General features: G+C 48.4%; 1 protein-coding gene across 3 annotated transcripts; it reads right to left on the bottom strand.

Annotated features, from left to right (window-relative positions):
- Positions 1-458: 458 nt before the first annotated feature.
- Positions 459-16946, bottom strand: LOC148897275 (mitogen-activated protein kinase kinase kinase 5). 3 transcript variants are annotated; one of them, XM_088999122.1, is made up of 28 exons: positions 16270-16945; positions 15535-15674; positions 14706-14893; positions 13737-13905; positions 13281-13387; positions 13022-13192; positions 12613-12725; positions 12119-12278; positions 11898-12048; positions 11310-11414; positions 9956-10005; positions 8719-8814; positions 8047-8131; positions 7841-7974; positions 7638-7765; positions 7431-7567; positions 7230-7335; positions 6449-6606; positions 6179-6377; positions 5940-6111; positions 5190-5355; positions 4597-4764; positions 4414-4519; positions 4020-4245; positions 3245-3351; positions 1707-1804; positions 1541-1617; positions 459-792 (listed from the first exon to the last, which is right to left on the bottom strand). In XM_088999122.1, exons 1-28 carry the CDS (start codon positions 16661-16663, stop codon positions 693-695), a joined length of 4011 nt encoding a protein of 1336 aa, XP_088855248.1. In that variant the 5' UTR covers positions 16664-16945; the 3' UTR covers positions 459-692. The 3 variants fall into 3 exon arrangements, with proteins under 3 accessions (XP_088855248.1, XP_088855250.1, XP_088855249.1); XM_088999124.1 differs by lacking the exon at positions 15535-15674 and having other exon boundaries at positions 16270-16409; XM_088999123.1 differs by lacking the exons at positions 459-792; positions 1541-1617; positions 1707-1804 and adding an exon at positions 1845-2869 and having other exon boundaries at positions 16270-16946.
- Positions 16947-18526: the final 1580 nt, after the last annotated feature.

The following is an 18526-nucleotide window of genomic DNA, read 5'->3' as shown; positions in this document are numbered from 1 at the left end:
CTTTAGCTAACAAACTTTTCACTTTACAAACATTAAATTCGCCAGAATATAATTTTGGCATACAAACTAGTTTTCGGCGGACGAACCAAATCACACGGCGCTGGCAGACTAGTTTTCTTTGAGTGCAGACTTGGTTTGTTATCGAGTGGAGTACTTTTGCTATTATGGGAGCGAAAAAGACCCCACCACAGGCTAGTGGCGCAAGAAGACACAAAAGAAACTGACGGTCAAGCAAAAGAAGGAGATCATGGAAAAACACCAACGAGTTTTATGGGGACCTGGGAATGGATTATTCTCATTTAAATAGTTTCCTATCAGAAATTAATGTTTGGAAGACACACTTTTCACATTACACACACTTTTTGGGAACCAATGAAGTTTGTGAACTGAGGTATCACTGTATTTTGTGTAGTTTTCAGGCTTATTTCATAGAAAATGATGTTTTATGGGGACCTGGGAACGGATTATTCTCATTTTAATGGTTTCTTATGGGAAGTTAATGCTTGGAAGACACACTTTTCATCGTACCCACACTTTCTGGAAAGCAATGAAGTTGGTGAGCTGGGGTATCACTGTATATGGATGGAGATGATATATGTGACATATTGACATTGAAATGTGCAAAGAAGGAGTTGAGATGAGCAAAGAAAATGGCAGCGCCCCAAACGGGTCCAGCCTGTCCATCAAAAGCGTCAAAGTGGAGAGGCGCGACCGTCCCGGTCGAGCGCGGCGGGTCGGCCCGTGCGGCGGCGGGCCGTAATGGCCGCCCACAGGCGGCACAGCATCCCTCCCCTGAAACGCAAATTGGGAGCGCGTCAACCAAATATCTTCTTCACATTCGATTTAGAAATGCAAAATGAGGTAAGTGTGACTTCAAAACAACAACAAAAAAGCGACGCAAGCCACAGTGGCATCATGAAGCCTCGCAAGGCTTCATTTGCTCCATTACGCCATCGTGTGGACAATGAATGTCATGACACAGAGTGATTTAAATGCGGCCGTGGATTTGTTGGGCTCAAAATGAGGATCCAACTCTCTGATGAAAATGCTATCTATTAGCTAGCTATCTAGATGGCTATCCATTTGCTATCTAGCTAGCTACCTAGCTCGCTATCCATTTGCCATCTATTAGCTAGCTACCAAACTGGCTATTTATTTGCTATCCATTTTCAATCTGTCTAGGTAGATAGCTATGTAGCTGGCTATTTATTAGCTATATGGCTATCTAGCTAGTTAGCTAACTATTTAGCTGGCTATCTATTAGCTATCTGTTAGCTAGCTAGCCTTCTATGTAGCTGGCTGGCTATCGAGCTAGGCATCTGTTGGCCACCGATTGGCTAGCTAGCTAGCTTTCTATCTATTTGAGTTACTTCGGGTTGAGTGAACGCTGGTGCATGTGGCCCGCCACTGCTCACCCGTAGAAAAACTTATCCTGTGACTGTAAAGTGACCTTGAGAGTTTTGCAAGGTGCTTTTAAATGCATTGTTATTATTATTATTATTAATTATTGTTAGCATAAAGATATTGCGAGCGCGCTCACTTGATGCCACAGTACATCAAGTCATCCCTGGCAGCCATTTGCAGAAGACAATCCAAAGCGAACTTGTGCGCCACCAACTGGGGAGGGAAAACAAAAACAACAATCAACAGGAAGTCAACGGATGGAGCAATCCAACATGGATGTCGCCTCAGGCGGGCGGAGTTACCTTCTCAACGGTCTGCCGGTCAACCGGGATGGTCTGCAGCCAGTCCACCATGTCCTTCACATCTGGATCGTCTCTATTTGGTCCGGTCCAGCTGCCATCTACTCACATGACACGTGATGGAAACATCTAAGCATCCAACCACCTGAACCGTCACGAGCGAGCGAGTCAGGTGACAGAAAGCGGTCGTGCAGAAAGCCGAAGGCCCGAGGTCATGAGATGAAGGCCTCCGCCAAGGCCAAACAAGACAAAAAAGACGCCATGAAGTGCAAATAAAATGCGAGAGAAAAAGAAAAAACAAGTTGGAGTCTGCTATTGCATTGCCACAGATGCCCAACAGGCGGCGGTACTGAGAGGGTTAAATGGAAATGCCAGGGGGAAAAAGTACAGGGAAGTGCTATGGAGGTACGGTGATACCTTAGCTTACAAACTAAATTGGTTCCCAGAAAGTGTGTGTAAGGAAAAAAGTGTGTATCCCAAACATTCATTTCCCATAGGAAACCATTAAAATGAGAATGATCCGTTCCCAGGTCCCCATAAAACATCATTTTCCCACAAAATAAGCCTTAAAACTACACAAAACAGACCTTATTTTATGTATAATAAATGTGTTATTGGATTGTAATTAAAGAAATAAACTGTACTGTATAATAAAGTGGTTTTATTGACCTTTGTGATGGTCATTGATGGCTTGATGGAATGGAGTGGCCGCTTTCATCAGCATTGAACACTTGTGCTTTCTTGGGTGCAATGCTTCTTGCTCCTTTCTTTGGACCCTTCTGTTTGTTTCGTTGACGCGTTTTCGCTACTCCAGGGCGTTGTGCTTGTTGGAAGAAGGCTACGTTCTTACGTAGCCTTCTTCTTTCACCATCTTCAGGAATGATTCCTTGTAAGCCTCGGCAGCTTTGTCGTCAGAAGTGGCTACCTCACCATGACAAATGACACTGTGAATCCCTGTACGACGCTTCAAGTTCTCGAAGCATCCGTGGCTAGCCTTGAAATCATCAATGGATGACGAACTTCCAGTTTGCCTCTTGACGATATCCGAGTGAAGTTGGCGTGCTTTCTCTGCGATCATTTGACCTAGTTCCTCATCAATTGTGTTCTGTTGAGCTGGGTTGATCGCTTTTGGCATCAAGTGTCTCAAGGAGCTCTGGGTTGTACATCTTAGAAGTTGTGATATTGCAACAGCATCAGATGGAGGCAGACACACTAGAAACTTCATTGATCGCTGGTTCCCTTGCTTGGATGTTCTCTCAAATTGTACAGATGGCTTGTGCGGGTAATTTGTGGAGCCTGATTGATGGGATATTTTAACCTTGTAGTCTACACTCTAACTTTGAACTATCAATCCTATTGATTTGAACTATTCATTCCTTTCATCACTTTGCTGCTGTGAAATGTAAATTTCTCCACTGTGAGACTAATAAAGGCATATCCAATCCAATCCAATCCAATCCAATAAAGTTGAAACGAGTTTTCTATCCATTTTCTCCCTCTCTCTCTGTCGTCCGCCAATGATGACAAAGCTAAAGTTTTACCGTTAGCGTGTCCGCTGAGCGCATCGATGTCCTCCTGCTTCTTCTGGACCAAAGTTCTCAGGAGGTCCTGGTACTCTCGCTCCTTGTCACTCAGCAGGCTCAGCAGTCTCAAACGCGACAGGACACGAAGTGTCAAAGTCAAATGCCGGTCACAATCCATGACAGCTAGCTAGCTAGATACATAGCTTGATAGCTAGATGGTTGGCTAGCTAGATAGCTAGGTAGACGGCTAACTAGATAGAAATCTTGATAGCTAGATGGATGGCTAGCTAGATACCTTGATAGTTAGATAGCTTGATAGCTAGCTAGATGGCTAGCTAGATACATAGCTTGATAGCTAGTTGGATGGCTAGCTAAAAAGCTAGCTAGATAGCTTAATAGTTAGATGGATGGCTAGCTACATAGCTAGCTAGATAGCTCGATAGATAGCTTGAAAGCCAGATAGATGGCTAGCTTGATAGCCAGATGCTTGGATAGCTGGATAGCTCGCTAGACGGCTAGATAAATTGCTTGATAGCTTGATAGATGGCTAGATAAATAGCTTGATAGCGAGATGGATGGCAAGCTAGCTAAATAGCTTGATAGCTAGATAGGCAGGTAGCTAGATAAACGGCTAGCTAGACAGCTTGATAGCTAGCTAGATAACTAGCTAGCTAAATAGCTAGCTAGATAGTTTGATATCTCGACAGTTTGATAGCTAGATAAATAGAATAATAGCAAGCTAGCAAGATAGCTATCTCGCTAGCTCGATATGTATGCAGTGAGTGTGATCCACCTTCTGGTCTCCAGTCGGAGATCCCTCAGTTGACGGCTGAGCGGGCAGTTACCGTCCAGGATGGCGTCGGCAGCCCCCGTCGGCATCTTGTCCGGACACTCGCACGGTTGGCCTTCCACGACCGCCGCATCCTCGTCCTCGTGACGTTCGCCGTCCGTGTTAGCCGGCGGTTCCTCCAGACTGCCATCATCGCTCTCGAATGACGACTGCAGCTGGAGCTTCAGTTCTAACGCGGGGGTATGGAACCACATACCAACATCAGTCCCACCGTCTTTGGACTTTCGGCGGTCTTGGTTTTTGATTGTTTATTGACAGAACTTGTGTGTGTGTGAAAAGTGTGTACTCCAAACATTCATTTCCCATAGGAATAATCCGTTCCCAGGTGGAATGGCACCTGGGAGAAGCACGGTGATGGCGTCCTGCACGGCCTGCCGGAGAAGATTGTCCAGGGCGAACATCCAGTGAGGCTTCACCTGCTGTTGCCTCAACACCTTCTTGACCTGCGCAAAGGGCGCACACGATCCATCGGAGCTAAGGAGATAAACGTGTTGGGTGCCACCGCACTCGGTCCACATACGGCGTCCTGGAAGCCAAACAGCACCGCCTGCAGGCCACGCAGAGGCACGGCGGCGGAGAGGCCCCGCAGGCTTCTGCTCAGCCGCCTCTTGTCCGGCGAGCAGATGTTGGAGCGGAGGCAGCCAACCAGATCGGTGATGCGGTCCGACGTGAGCGACGACCGCTCCGACTGGGAGATTGAAAAACAAAGAAGGGTCAAGGGCCTCTCCATCATTAGCTATCTTGCGGGCTGGCTAGCTATCTATTAGCCAGCTTGTTATCTGGCTGGCTATCTATGAGCTAGCTAGCTAGCTTTCTATCAATTTGAGTTACTTCCGGGTTGAGTGAATCTATTGGCTAGCTAGCTAGATTTCTACCTATATGAGTTACTTCCAGGTTGAGTGAAAGCTGGCGCATGTGGCTGCCGCTGCTCACCCACAGAAAAACTGATCCTGTGACTGTAAAGTGACCTTGAGAGTTTTGAAATGTGCTTAGAAATGAAATGGATTATGATTATGATTATGATTATTTTGCAACGCGGAGGCTTATTAGCTAACCTTTATTGGTCTGGCAATGGAAAGAAAACGTCGCGGAGCTCTTCTTGCGTGGACGTACCTGCGGCAAGGCCTCCTGGATGTTGGCCACCACGCGGGCCATGTCGTCGCTGAGCACGCGGTGCAGGGTGGCCCTCCTCTCGCTGTCCTTCCTCAGCATGAAGGAGCCCAAGTTCTCGTTGGTGGACGCCGGGCTGCACACGTCCAGCGTGGAGTCCTCAGGCACCCTGGACGGACGACAGGGTGGGCGTCAAAAACAAGTCCCGCCCCCGTACCCCGCCAAAATAACGCGCGCGACGCTGCAGATGGGAGGAAAACAAAATTAGCGCCTTGACGCTAGCAGCCGCACGTCCGCGATGACAAAGCGAACAAGGCTGTCCACTACTTCGCAGGTGTCAAAGTGAAGACCCGGGGCCAAATCTGGCCCGCCACATCATTTTATTCGGCCCACCAAAGGAAATCCACCTTGGGGTATTCCATGCTCATACATCGAGATAGCTAGCGATCGAAATAGTTAGCAACAAAGCTAGTTAGCGATCGAGCTAGTTAGCAACAAGCTAGTTAGTAATCAAACTATTCAGCAAATGGAGCTAGTTAGCTATCAAGCTAGCTAGCGATCCATCTCGTTAGCGATCGAGAGTTAGTGATTGAGCTAGCTAGCTCTCTTTCTATTGAGCTTGCCGGCTAATCCATAAACACAATGCGGCCTGCGGGTGAAGCGTGCCCTGTAAAGCGTCCGTTCATCAAGACCGATGAAGCCATTCCAGCTAGCGCGGTGAGCTAATGCGGCTAATCGGGCCCGGTTACTCACAGCAGGAATCGCCCGTTGGCGGGCGGGCTCTCCGAGACGCAATGCTCTCGAAAGTCAGCGCGGCGGGCGCCCCTGAAGTCCAGCGAGCAGGACAGGTCCACCGAGTCCGGGCAGGAGTCGGCGTCCTCCACCAGGACGGAGACGGGCACGGACAGGCTGCGCTGGTAGTCCCCTGGGAAAGGCTCCGAGGTCAGACGGCGGCGTGGCGGCGCCCGGACGGATGAGGGGGTCCCACCCACCGGCGGAGGAGTCTCGGGGGTCCCACTCCGGCGGGGCCTTGGCCTTCTTCCGGGGGGCCGACTTGAGGAAGGCGTCGCCGAGCAGGTCCGCCGCCGTGGCCCGGTCGTCCGGGTCGGGCTCGAAACTCTGCATGATGAAGCGCTTGGCCTCGGCCGACATGCTCTCCGGCACGTTGGGGTGGATCTTGAACATGCCCACCTGGAAGCGCCGCCGAGGCCCGTCAACGCCGGCGCCGAGATCCCGGACCGGGTCCGAGACGGCGTCCTGACCTTGTACATGGCGGCCTGAGGACTGCCCAGCTCGTGGAAGGGCGTCTTGCCCGTGGCCATCTCGATGACGGTGCAGCCCAGGGACCAGATGTCCGCCGGCTTGCCGTAGCCTCGCGGGCCCTGGTCGATGATCTCCGGCGCCATGTACTGCAGCGTTCCTGGCAAAAAAGCACAAAGGTCGCCGCTGTCACCTGCGAGGCCTTCTCTGCTGGCCTCAAAAGGTCTGAATCACAGACTGATGTGAATTCGATTTGTCCAGGAATTCTTCGGAACTGACGTTCAGCGTATTAGCTAACTATCTAGCTACCTAAGTGGCTATCTATTAGCTATCGACCGGCTGGCTAGCTAGCTTTCTATCTGTGTATTTAATAGTGACATTCAGTGTATGAGCTGACTAACTATCTGGCTAGCTATTAGCTATAGAGCTATCTAAGTGGTTAACTATCTATTGGCTATCTACTAGCTGGCTAGATAGCTTCCTATCTATTAACTTCCGGGTTGGGTGAACTGTGGCGTGTGTGGCTGCCGCTGCCCACCCACAGAAAAACTTATCCTGTGACTGTAAAGTGACCTTGATTATTATTATTATTATCATCATCATTTGCTATCTATTAGCTATCTGGCTGGCTGGCTATCTATTAGCTAGCTAGCGTTCCATGTATTTATCGATGAGTTGCAGTCGCAGCTGCTGTCGAGGTCGTATCGTCATCAAAGAGTTAAGAAGGCTTGGATGGATTCACCGAAGGCCCCGATGTGAAAAGCACGGCTCGCCATTGGTTACCAGCAAAAGTTTCGGTGCAGGGGTTGATCCCCGCCAGTCGCTTGGAGGTCCCAAAGTCGGAGATCTTCAAGACGCCGCTGTAGGTGTTGATCAGCACGTTGTCGCCCTGCAGCCCGCCCCCCAAAAACACCCAAACAAAAGCCGCTATGAGAGGCGCGGCGGGCGCAAACCTCGCCGGGCCAGCGCGGACGGTGGCTTTGCCTTGATGTCGCGGTGGACGATCTGGTTGTCGTGGAGATATCGCAGCCCCTCCAGGATCTGCTTGGTGTAGAAGATGACGGTGGCCTCGTTGTCTTTCAGGGGACCCCACTTGGAACGCAGCAGGGACGAAAGGCTTCCTGCAGGCCCCGAAACCTCTCGTCGGACTCGATCGCATCTTGCGTTTCAGGAGGTCGGAGGGGGACAAACCTCCCGGCACTTCCTCCATGAAGATCTTGATGAAACCATCCTGGCTGACGGAACCCAAGTACTGGACGATGTTCCTGTGCTTGAGCCGCTTGTGGAGGCCGATCTCCTCGTGGAGCGGCTGCGAATAACTGGCGGGAGGGAGACACTTTGTGAGCGGCGGACCGGGAGGAACCTCGCAGGTTGGAGGGAGGGGGTTCCCTCACGTGCGGTCCTTCTCCGGGATCTCCTTGATGGCGATCCGCACTTGGTTGCTCAGGTCCCTGCCGGCGTACACCACGCCGTACGTGCCTTTTCCCAGGACCACCTTGTCGCCGGTCTCGTTGCGTTCGTAGACGTACTGCGGGCAGGGCCGACCGACTTTTGGACACAAAGTGGCAGTCTGGCTTGGCCGCGGGGGGCGGCGACCCACCTCCAGGATCCCCTCGCTCAGATGGTTGAGACCCGCGGGGGAGTCCTCAGCCGGACGGAGCAGAGAACCGACCACATCGCAGAAACTCGGGAGATAAAAGACAATCGAGTTCAAATCCATCTCTGGGAATACGCTCCAAAATAGGACAGCTGTCACTCAATCCCGCCCCCCAAAACCCCAAACCTGATCATCCGAGTGCCCATTAACTCATTGACTGCCGGATGATGTGCAAAAAGGCGACCGCTCTGCTGCCGGGGTTTTTGCCATTGTCACTTGAATTCCAGGACCCGCAGAAGCTTCAATTTTAGCAACGACGTCAACGACCATCACAAAGGTCAATAAAACCACTTTATTATATCGTACAGTTTGTTTATTTATTTATTTATTTCATTACAATACCACAGCACATTCATTATACATAAAATAAGGTTTATTTTGTGTAGTTTTAAGGCTCATTTGGGAGAAAATTATGTTTTATGGTGACCTGGAAACGGATTATTCTCATTTTAATGGTTTCCTATGGGAACTAAATGTTTGGCAGAGGAACTTTTTGCCTTACACACACTTTCTGGGAACCAATTAAGTTTGTAAGCTGAGCTATCACTGTATTTCTTTGGACTCCAAAGGAGACTTTGACATTGAGGACGCCCCCCCCCCCTGCCTGGCACTCACCCTTTGCAGTGCTGCTCCGAAGGGAAGCAGAGCTGGAAGTCGTCCGAGTTGTAGTGCACGTACAGGAAGCAGCTGCGCTCGTCAATCTTTGATGTGCTGCAACGTGGGAAACAAACAAACAAACAAACAAACAAAAGCATTTTCACATTATCAATTAATTATTAATTATTCAAAACATACCTTTTTTTGCTCGCTGTTGCGCTAAACAACTTTTTTCCAAATCCATGCATTTACTAACTAGATAGCCAGATGCATGATGTTAACTACTGCTAGCTTGACAAGAATTAGCTTACTAGATAGCCATTTTAGCTAGCTGTTGAACTTTTTAGAAATACATGTGACCGTGAGTTTTGAAAAGTGCTTATAAATTAAATGGATTATTATTATTATTGTATCTATTAGCTAGCTAGCAAGCTTTCTATCTATTTGAGTTACTTCCGGCTTGAGTGAATGCGGGCTGGCGCGTGTGGCTGCCGCTACTCACCCACAGAAAAACTGTTCGTGTGACTCTAAAGTGACCTTGAGAGTTCTGAAAGGCGCTTAGAAATTAAATGTATTATTTTCTATCCATTAGCTAGCTAGTTAGCTATTAGCTGTCTAGCTGGCCAGCTGTTGGCTATCTGGCTAACTATTAGCTATTTATTTTCTATCCATTAGCTAGACAGCTGTCTAGCTGTTGGCAATCTGCCGATCTAGCAGCTATTTATTAGCTATCCATTAGCTAGCTGGTTAGCTATTAACTGTCTAACAGCCTGACGGTATGCTGTCTAGCTGGCGGCTATCTGGCTAACTATTAGCTATTTATTTTCTATCCATTAGCTAGACAGCTGGCAATCTGCCTATCTATCAGCTATTTCATATCTATCCATTAGCTAGCTGGTTATCTATTAACTGTCTAACAACCTGGCTGTAAGCTGTTGGCTATCTGGCGATCTATTCGCTATTTATTTGCTATCCGTTAGCTAGCTAGCTTATTATCTATTTGAGTTACTTCAGGGTTGAGTGCACGCCGGCGCGTGTGGCTGCCGCTGCTCACCTACAGAAAACCTTTATCCTGTGACTGTAAAGTGACCTAGAGAGTTTTGAAAGGCACTTAGAAACTCAAAGTATTATTATTATTATTCATGAATTGCGCGGCGCGTTTGATGTTTTGACTTGTGACGCGTGCGGCGGTTTGCGTAAGAACTGGTTTGTGTAAGGCCGACTTGAGGATTTGTTAGCACACGCCGCCGCATACCTGACTCCGCGGATTGCGGCAGCCGGGAAAGTCCACTGGTGTAAGCCTTTCTGTTGGCACAAACAAACAAAGACATTCAAAGAAATCGGTGACAAGGAGACGAGGGCAAGGCGGCTCGGTCCGTGTTTTGCAGGTCCACTTGGCATACGCGCAAACCCTGAAGAAGAAACAAAGTCAACATCCCGAGGCGGGACGCACATTCCCGCACACAAAACGCCGCCACACCCTCGCGATTTGGCTTCCAGCGCTCACCTCAACGTTGCAGAGTCCCGTACGCAAAAGTATGTCAAATATTGTGCAGACGTGTGCGTAGAATGTTCAGGACTGTACGTGCCAAAGTGTGTGATGAGGGTCGCAATTTAAAAAGGGATTTATTCTTCCTTCCTGATAGCTCCATTTCCTTCTTTATTCAAGTTCACCGAGTTAGCTGAATAGAAAGAGAGCGAGTTAGTTCGCTAACAAGCTCGATTGCTAGCTAGCTAGCTAGCTCGATAGATGAGCATGTCATTTCACGGGCCGAATAAAATCAAGTATGGGGCCAGATTTGGCACCTGTGATATAAGGGATTAGCCAGCTAGCTGAATAGAAAAAGAGCTAGATAGCTTTCTCACAAACATGCTTGATCGCGAGCTAGCTAGCAAGCTTGATAGACGACATTTTCTTTCACGGGCCGAATGAAATGATGTGGCGGGCCAGATTTGGCCCCGGGACTTAACTTTGACACCTGTGATGTAAGGGATTGATTAGCCAGCTAGCTGAATAGAAAAAGAGTGAGCTAAGTAGCTAGCTCACTCATTAGCTAGCTCAATCACTAGCTAGCTAGCCGATCACGCTAGCTCGGTCGCTAGATAATAATACATTTTCATTTCTTTATTTAATTTAAAAGTGCCTTTCAAAGCTCTCAGATAGCTAGCTCAGTTGCTAGCTAGCTGGCTTGAAAGATGAACATGTAATTTCACAAGTTTGATTTGCTTTCACGGGTCAAATAAAATGAAGTGGCGGGCCAGATTTGGCCCCCGGGACTTAACTTTGACACCTGTTATGTAAAGGATTGATTAGCCAGCTAGCTGAATAGAAAAAGAGTGAGCTAGCTAGCTAGCTAACATACAGGGGTGTCAAACTCTTATTTTTTTGCCACATTGTAACGGTTAGCTAGCCAGCTGAATAGAAAGACAGCTAGGTAGCTTGCTAACATGCTCGATCGCTAGCTCGATAGACGAGCGTGGACTTTTACAAGTTTGATTTGCTTTCGCGGGCCGAATAAAATGAAGTGGCGGCCCAGATATGGCCCCCGGGCCTTGACTTGGACACCAGTGACTTAGCGGGTGCGCGACTGCAGGCGGGCGGGGCGTACCTTAAAGGGGGTGACGTGTTTGAGCTGCACGGTGCGACTTTGGTCCCCCTGGCTGACCGACACCAGCGCGGGCTGAAGGACTTTGCTGGGTTCCAGGATGAGAACCTGAAAAACATGTTGGACCTTCCTTCAATCATCATCATAACAACAACAACAATAACAACCACAATAATAATAATAATAATCCATTTGATTTCTAAGCGCCTTTCAAAACTCTCAAGGTCACTTTCCAGTCACAGGATCAGTTTTTCTCTGGGTGAGCAGAGGCAGCCACATGCGCCAGCATTCACTTAACCCACAATGTCTCAAATAGATAGAAAGCGAGCTGGCTAGCTAATAGATAGCTAATAATAATCCATTTAATTTCTAAGCGCCTTTCAAAACTCTCAAGGTCACTTTCCAGTCAAAGGATAAGTTTTTCTGTGGGTGAGCAGCGGCAGCCACACGCACCAGCGTTCACTCAACCTGGAAGTAACTCAAAAAGGTAGAAAGCTAGCTAGCTATTGTATAGCGAATAAACAGCTAAGAGATAGCCGACAGCTAACAGCCAGCTAATAGCTAGCTAGATTTTGCTAGAGCGTTACCGACCGGGCAGCGCTCGGTGAGGACGGCGGGTTGGCAGTACTGCAAAAGCAGTTCCATCCAGAAATCGGCCGTGTCCCGTTTGGAAGACGTCACGTCGGGAGGCTTGGCGAACTGCCGGTACAGAACGTACGTCTCCATCACCGATGCCACGTACCTGGAAGCAGAAGAAAAAGAAGACGAAATCCGGGCGCCGTGCGTTAGCATTTGGCTAAGCGAGGCCTCACCAAAGGGGAGCCTTGAGCTTGTAGAGCTTCTCGGCAGCCTCGATGACTTTCCTGTGGCCGTTAGCCAGGATGTTAGCGCCCAGGTAGAAGCCCACGTCCCAGTAGTCCTTCATCTTCTCCAGGCTGCCCTTGCGGCCCAGCAGGGTGCTCAAGGTCACGCCTGGAGAACAACCAAATTCACAGGCGGGACCAAAGACGAAAAAAAAGTTGTATTAATCATTAATTTTAAAAAAAAAATGTTTTATTTATCTAGCTATCCAGCTAGATATCTTGCTAGCTAGCTACCTAGCTATCTATTAGCCAGCTAACTAGCTTTCTATCTATTTGAGTTACTTTCGGGTTGAGTAAACGCTGGTGCATGTGGCTGCCACTGCTCACCCAGAGAAAAAACTGATCCTGTGCCTGTAAAGTGACCTTGAGAGTTTTGAAAGGCGCTTATAAATGAAATGGATTGTTATTGTGATGATGATGAATAAAAGGCCGTGCGACGGGACCTTTTTTGCGCAGCTCGATGGAGGAATCCGAGTGGTGACCCGCCGCCATCAGGAGGACCACGTTGTTGATCCCCGAGTGAAGCGTCTGCTCCGTCTCAAAGGCTTTGCCGTACCTAAGCGAGAGGCGAGAAGCAGCCGCTGGATGAAAAAAGGGGATCTTGGGGAGGAGGGGGGGGCAAAGGGCGCATACGCTGGCTAATACCTAGCTATGTGCTAGCTAGCTATTGGTAATCTATTCGCTAGCTATCGGCTATCTATTCGCTATCTATTTAAGTTACTTTGGGGTTGAGTGAACCCTGGCGCGTGTGGCTGCCGCTGCTCACCCGCAGAAAAAAACTTATCCTGTAACCGTAAAGGGACCTTGAGAGTTTCGAAATGAAATGTACGATTGCGATTGCGATTGTGATACCAGTAGCAGGCCTGATCTCTGCTGTGCCGGTCGGTGAAGTCCGAGCTGATGAAAATGTCTTTGTAGATGCGACCGCACAGGCAGTAGACGTCCGACACCGCCTTGCCCTCCGATTCCACCATGGGGAGGATCTCCTCCAGAGCTTTGGCGCGGTCACCCGCCCGGTTCCTCCTGTCGGCCGCCACCAAAGAATCCAAATGAGCTCCAAAATGTCCACGGACGCCAGAGTAGAAGCCGACGGGAAACCAAAGCGCTTTACCTGTTGAGAGCAAAAATGTAGTGGAACTTAATATTTTGGTGCCTTGCCACCAGGCACATGGGCAGCTTGTTCAGCATCTCCACCAGTTTGATCATGGCGTCGTAGTCCTGTCAAAATAAAAGCAAAACAGAGGAGCAAGTAGGTTCAAATGGAGTAAATCGGTAACAAGAATGGAATCAGATCAACATAAGATCTCTATTTGCTAGCTAGCTGGCTAGCTAGCTGTATATTTCATGCTACCTATATAGCTATTAGCTATCGATTAGCTAGCGTGCTAGCTTTCTCTCTATTTGAGTTACTTTCGGGTTGAGTGAACGCTGGCGCGCGTGGTTGCCGCTGCTCACCCACAGAAAAACTTAGCCTGTTACCTTACCTGTAAGTGAGTTTTGAAAGGCGCTTAGTAATGAAATTTCTGATTGTGATTGTGATCTTTCTAGCCGGTCCTCAAGTAGTGACCTGAATGTCCCGGTAGGACAGCAGCAGGTTGATGACGATGTCGGGGGTGAGCAGGTCGACGCTGTCCAAGCGCATCTGGATGCGACTCAACTCCTGGCTGAGGGCCTCGCCGCCCAAGCGCTCCCTGGCCAAGCGGATCTCCTGGCGAATCGACTCGCCAAAATATTCGCTGGCGCGCACACAAGACAAACAAACATTTCCGTCAGAAAAACTACACACTTCCCACACAGAGTGGGTAAGGCGAAAACTGTGTATCCCAATATTTAATTTCCCATAGGAAACCATTCAAATGAGAATAATCCGTTCCCAGGTCCGCATAAAAACATCATTTTCTACTAAATAAGGCGTAAAACTACACAAAATAGACCTTATTTTATGTATAATTATTGTGCTATTGTATTGTAATGATAGAAATACACTGCACTGTACCATAAAGTTGTTTTATTGACCTTTGTAATGGTCGTTGATGTCGTTGCCTCTTGATATCCAATGAAGTTGCCGTGCTTTCTGGCCGATAACACCCTCACTCGCACAGTCCCCCGCTAGTTGCTTTTTGTTCATCGAAATCAACAGACGTTTTTCAACCCCTTCTATTGCCTTCATAAACCTTTAGCCACACGTAGCAATGGTCGACTCAGCGTACCGATAGTAGTCACACCAACGCACACCTCGTTGGTGTTTTTCCATGATCTTCGTCTGCTCGACCGTCATTTTCTTTTGCGTTCCCTATGGCTTAACACTAGCCTGCGGTGGGGTCTTTTTCGCTCACTCGATAACAAACCACGTCTGCACTCAAAGAAAACTAGTCCGCCAGCCACCGTGGCGCCGCGTGCTTCGGTTCATACGGCAAAAACTAGTCCGTCAGCCAAGGTGATATGCTCGCAAATTTAATGTTGGTGAGGCGAAAAGTTTGTTAGCTAAAGCGTTGCTAAGCTAAGGTATCACTGCATGAGGACGGTGAAGGCTCACCTGGACTGCACATCCACGTTGTTGAGCAACTGCGCCAGTCTGTCGGCCAGCGGCGTGAGAAGCGAGTCCAGCTGGAAGGCGGGCCGCATCAGCTCTTGGATGGCGGCCATGGCCGTGCCGTCGCAGGCGAACGCTTTGCCCTGAGACGTCACCACGTAAGGGAGGAACGTGTAGCTTCCGCACTGCTCCTGAAGGCCACAAAATGGGACGACTCTGGTTGAGAGCATTCAGCCATGAAATACAGCGATACCCCAGCTTACAAACAAACAAAAATTGGTTCCCAGAAAGTGTAAGGCGAAAAGTGTGTCTTCCAAACATCAATTCCCCATAAGAAACCATTAAAATGAGAATAATGTGTTCCCAGGTCCCCATAAAACATCATTTTCTACTAAATAAACCTTAAAACTACACAAAATAAAGTGATAGCTCATGTTAAAAACTTAATTAGTTCCCAGAAAGTGTGTGTAAGGAGAAAGGTGTGCCTTCCAAACCTCAATTTCCCATAATGAATCATTAAAATGAGAATAATGCATTGCCAGTGTTGTTATTTTGTTATTTTGACGGTAAGGGAGAACATTTTATACGACGCGCAGCGCGTGACGCGAAAGGATGTAAATGCGACATCATGTAAGGGAAGGCAGGATATGACGTATCAGGAAGTTCAAAATGTAAACAAAGATTAGCGAGCAATGTAAACTAGTTGGTATGCCAAGATTATATTCTGGCGAATTTAATGTTCGTAAAGTGAAAAGTCCGTTAGCTAAAGCGTTTGTAAGCCAAGGTCTCTCATTTCGGCCCCGTGAAGGAGCCTTGGGGAACGCCGTCCCACCTTGACGGCCTGCAGGTCTGCGTCCTCCTCGTAGCAGTACAGGATGATGTTGTTGGTCATGCTGAAACTTTCTCGCACTCCCAAGTGGTAGAAGAGGGACGCTTGGCAGAAAGAGTCGCTCATCTCCACCACGGCCACGTCTGGCAGGAAACCCAGTTGGCAGAAATCATCGTGGCAGGCAGGCAGGCAGGGACGGCTATCTGGCTAGCTATCTAGCTAAGTATCCATTAGCTGTCTGGCTATCTGGCTAGCTATGTATTAGCTGGCTATCTCGCTAGCTATGTAGTATTAGTAGTCGTAGTAGTAGTAATTATTACCCCTCCCCCTTTCAAATTGCCGCTGTGGACTGCAAATTTCCCCATTGTGGGACGAATAAAGGTTTTCTGATTCTTGATTATTCAAAAATACACTACAATACATATATAGAATAGAATACTTTGTTTATGTTTAAATTTTGTTGCTGTACATTACACATTTCCCCATTGTGAGATTACAAAAAGGCTTTCTGATTCTGATATTGATTTATATCATAGCGCTGAAGTTGTAACAAAGTGCTTAACAAGGACAGCTATCCTATACAGGGAATAAGGCAGTCACAAAGATAGTAGAAAGTAGCAGAGAGTCAAATGTTGTCGTTTACTTGACATAAAGGGAGACTGTGTTTGTTTGTTTGTTTGTTTGTTTGTTTTGGAGCCAATTGTTGAGTTCGGAGTGCGACAAAGTTGTCCAACTGACCGGCGTTGTAGAGGCTGTCCAGGACGTCGGTGGTCGCCATGGAGATCCTCTCGAAGGGGATGCTTTTCAAGGAGGCCCGCGTGTCGGCGCACGCCTCCCTCAGGCAAGCCAGGGACAAGCGCCGCTCGGCCGGGGCGGCCGCGACGACCGCCGCCGCCTCCTCCGCCTCTGCGGTCGCCTCCGCGGCCGCCTCGCCGTCCCCGTCGTTGGCGACGTAGGCCACCGACACGGCCCGGCCGCGGTTCCGGGGCGAGACGACGCAGGTCCTGGCGGCGAGGCCGCGGCCGCTGAGCTCCGTGGCCAGCGGGTCCTGCCACAAACTTCCCGCCGACGCCCGCGAGCCCCCGGCGGACTCCCGCCGGAGGCTCATCCGCCGCCGCTCCGTCGTGTACATGTCGCGGTGGCGCGGCGCTGGTTCCTTCTGGCGCGGGGAGACCCTCAGGTGCGAGTCCGAGTCCGCCCCGGAGGCTCGGGGGAACTTTCCCGAAACTCCGCCCAGAGTCTTCGGGGAAAGCGGATGGCCGCGCGTCTCCGGTCGCGTCTCCTTTGGCGTCCGACTTGTCGCGGCTTGTTCACTTCCGCGCTGACCTTTGCGGTTTTTCTACTTTGGTGTCGGTGGGTTGCGCAAGAAATGACACCCCCCCCCTCCATTGCACTCGGGAAGTTTTCTAATTGTTTCAACACAGATTGTTATCATCTCGCGAGAGTCAAGGTGGCAACCTGCTCAAACCAAAGCCGAGATTTCGCGGGTCTCCAAAGTGAACCGGTTCTTTTGGCTCGGCTCACTCAAAAAGATCCGGCTCTTTTGGATCTCCAGTTTGTTTGTTTTTAGTTGCTACCAAAAATCACGTACATATAAGGATGTGAACAACAAATTACTCAAGTAAGAAATACACTATATCAAATATTTGTCTTGATTTCTATGTGCACAGAGCTAGCGGATGCTAATTTTCACTTTCCCTGTGGTTACTCTGGTCTGACGATCAGCTGTCACTCATTTGCTTTTCATATTAATAATGCTATCATAACAACTAGTAAAAATATCATCATAACAACAGCATACTATGATAATATTTGTCCACCTGTCCAGCCAAACCCCCCCTCATCCCCCCTTCTCCTCACTGCTGCGTGTCTAATTCTCGCCTCCCTCCTCTACCACGGATCTTGACCAATCACGTGCGGCTTTAACCGAAGACTGGGGGCGGGGACTAGAGGACAAAAAAAGTCAGCTTCCATTTCCGGCTCCTTGTTAGGAACCGGCTCTCTTCGTTTACTTCAGAGATCCGGCTTTAAGAAGCAGCTCGTTCGCGAAAGACACATGTCGCCTTCAAGGCTTACCTGAGCTCTTGTGGCCTTCGTGACGTCATTTTCAGCCAATAGCAAAAGGCGAATCAGGGAGAAGATGCAGACAAAAGACAAAACTAGCCGGACGTCTGTGTCGAGGAGTGGTGGCCATATATCCCAAATGGACAGAGGTGGCGGTGCAAGACATCTGCTCTGATAGGTTCTCCCCTGCTCTAAGGTTGGGGGAGCAGTGGACCACTCCCTGAAACCAATCTGATTACAACGATTGTTCTATCCCTGGCTCTGATTTCACCTCATTAGCCAATCTGACTACCTCTCCACTGTGATTACCTCTAACGCTCCAGCAGAAAAACTTGTCATGTGACTGTAAAGTGGCTTTGAGAGTTTTGAAAGGCGCGTATAAATGAAATGAATAATAATAATGCTTGTCATTTCTAAGCGCCCTTCAAAAATCTCAAGGTCACTTTACAGTTTAAAGTTTTTCTGCGGGTGAGCAGCGGCAGCCATATGCGCCAGCGTTCATTCAACCCAAAAGTAGCTCAAACAGATAGAAAGCTAGCTTGCTAACTAATAGCTAGCTAGCCAGCTAGATCGCAAACAGAGAGCTAACTAGCTAGCCAGGTAGTGAGCCAACTACATAGCAAATAGAGAGCATATGTTTATATACAGTAAAGTCTCGTTATATGGATATTTTCAGGAGTGGGAAAAAATATCGATATAACGGGACTATCGATATATCCGATCCTGCGGGCATGTAATTTTCTCCTTGAGTTCATAGAAATAGTATCGATATAACCGGGACTATCGATATAACCGATATCCATATAACGAGACTTTACTGTAATTATATTATTGTTAATTTTATACTCCATTTGAACCTACTTGATACTGTTTTAATTTGAATAAAAAATGAATTTATCAGTTCCATTTTTAATTAAAACACAGTATACCA

The sequence above is a fragment of the Hippocampus bargibanti genome, linkage group LG06, assembly GCF_051943395.1.
Source record: "Hippocampus bargibanti isolate YZ-2025 linkage group LG06, ASM5194339v1, whole genome shotgun sequence".
Lineage (NCBI taxonomy): Eukaryota > Metazoa > Chordata > Actinopteri > Syngnathiformes > Syngnathidae > Hippocampus > Hippocampus bargibanti.
The sequence above is the reverse complement of the archived record's forward strand: the minus strand, read 5'-3'. Positions and strand labels throughout refer to the sequence as shown.

Coding starts and splice junctions, on each gene's coding strand:
- LOC148897275 (XM_088999122.1), bottom strand. CDS start 16,663: ATGTACACGACGGAGCGGCGGCGGATGAGCCTCCGGCGGGAGTCCGCC. Junction 15,675..16,269: donor GGACAGCCTCTACAACGCCG/GTCAGTTGGACA, acceptor GTTTCCTGCCAG/ACGTGGCCGTGGTGGAGATG. Junction 12,279..12,612: donor CATCGAGCTGCGCAAAAAAG/GTCCCGTCGCAC, acceptor GTTGTTCTCCAG/GCGTGACCTTGAGCACCCTG.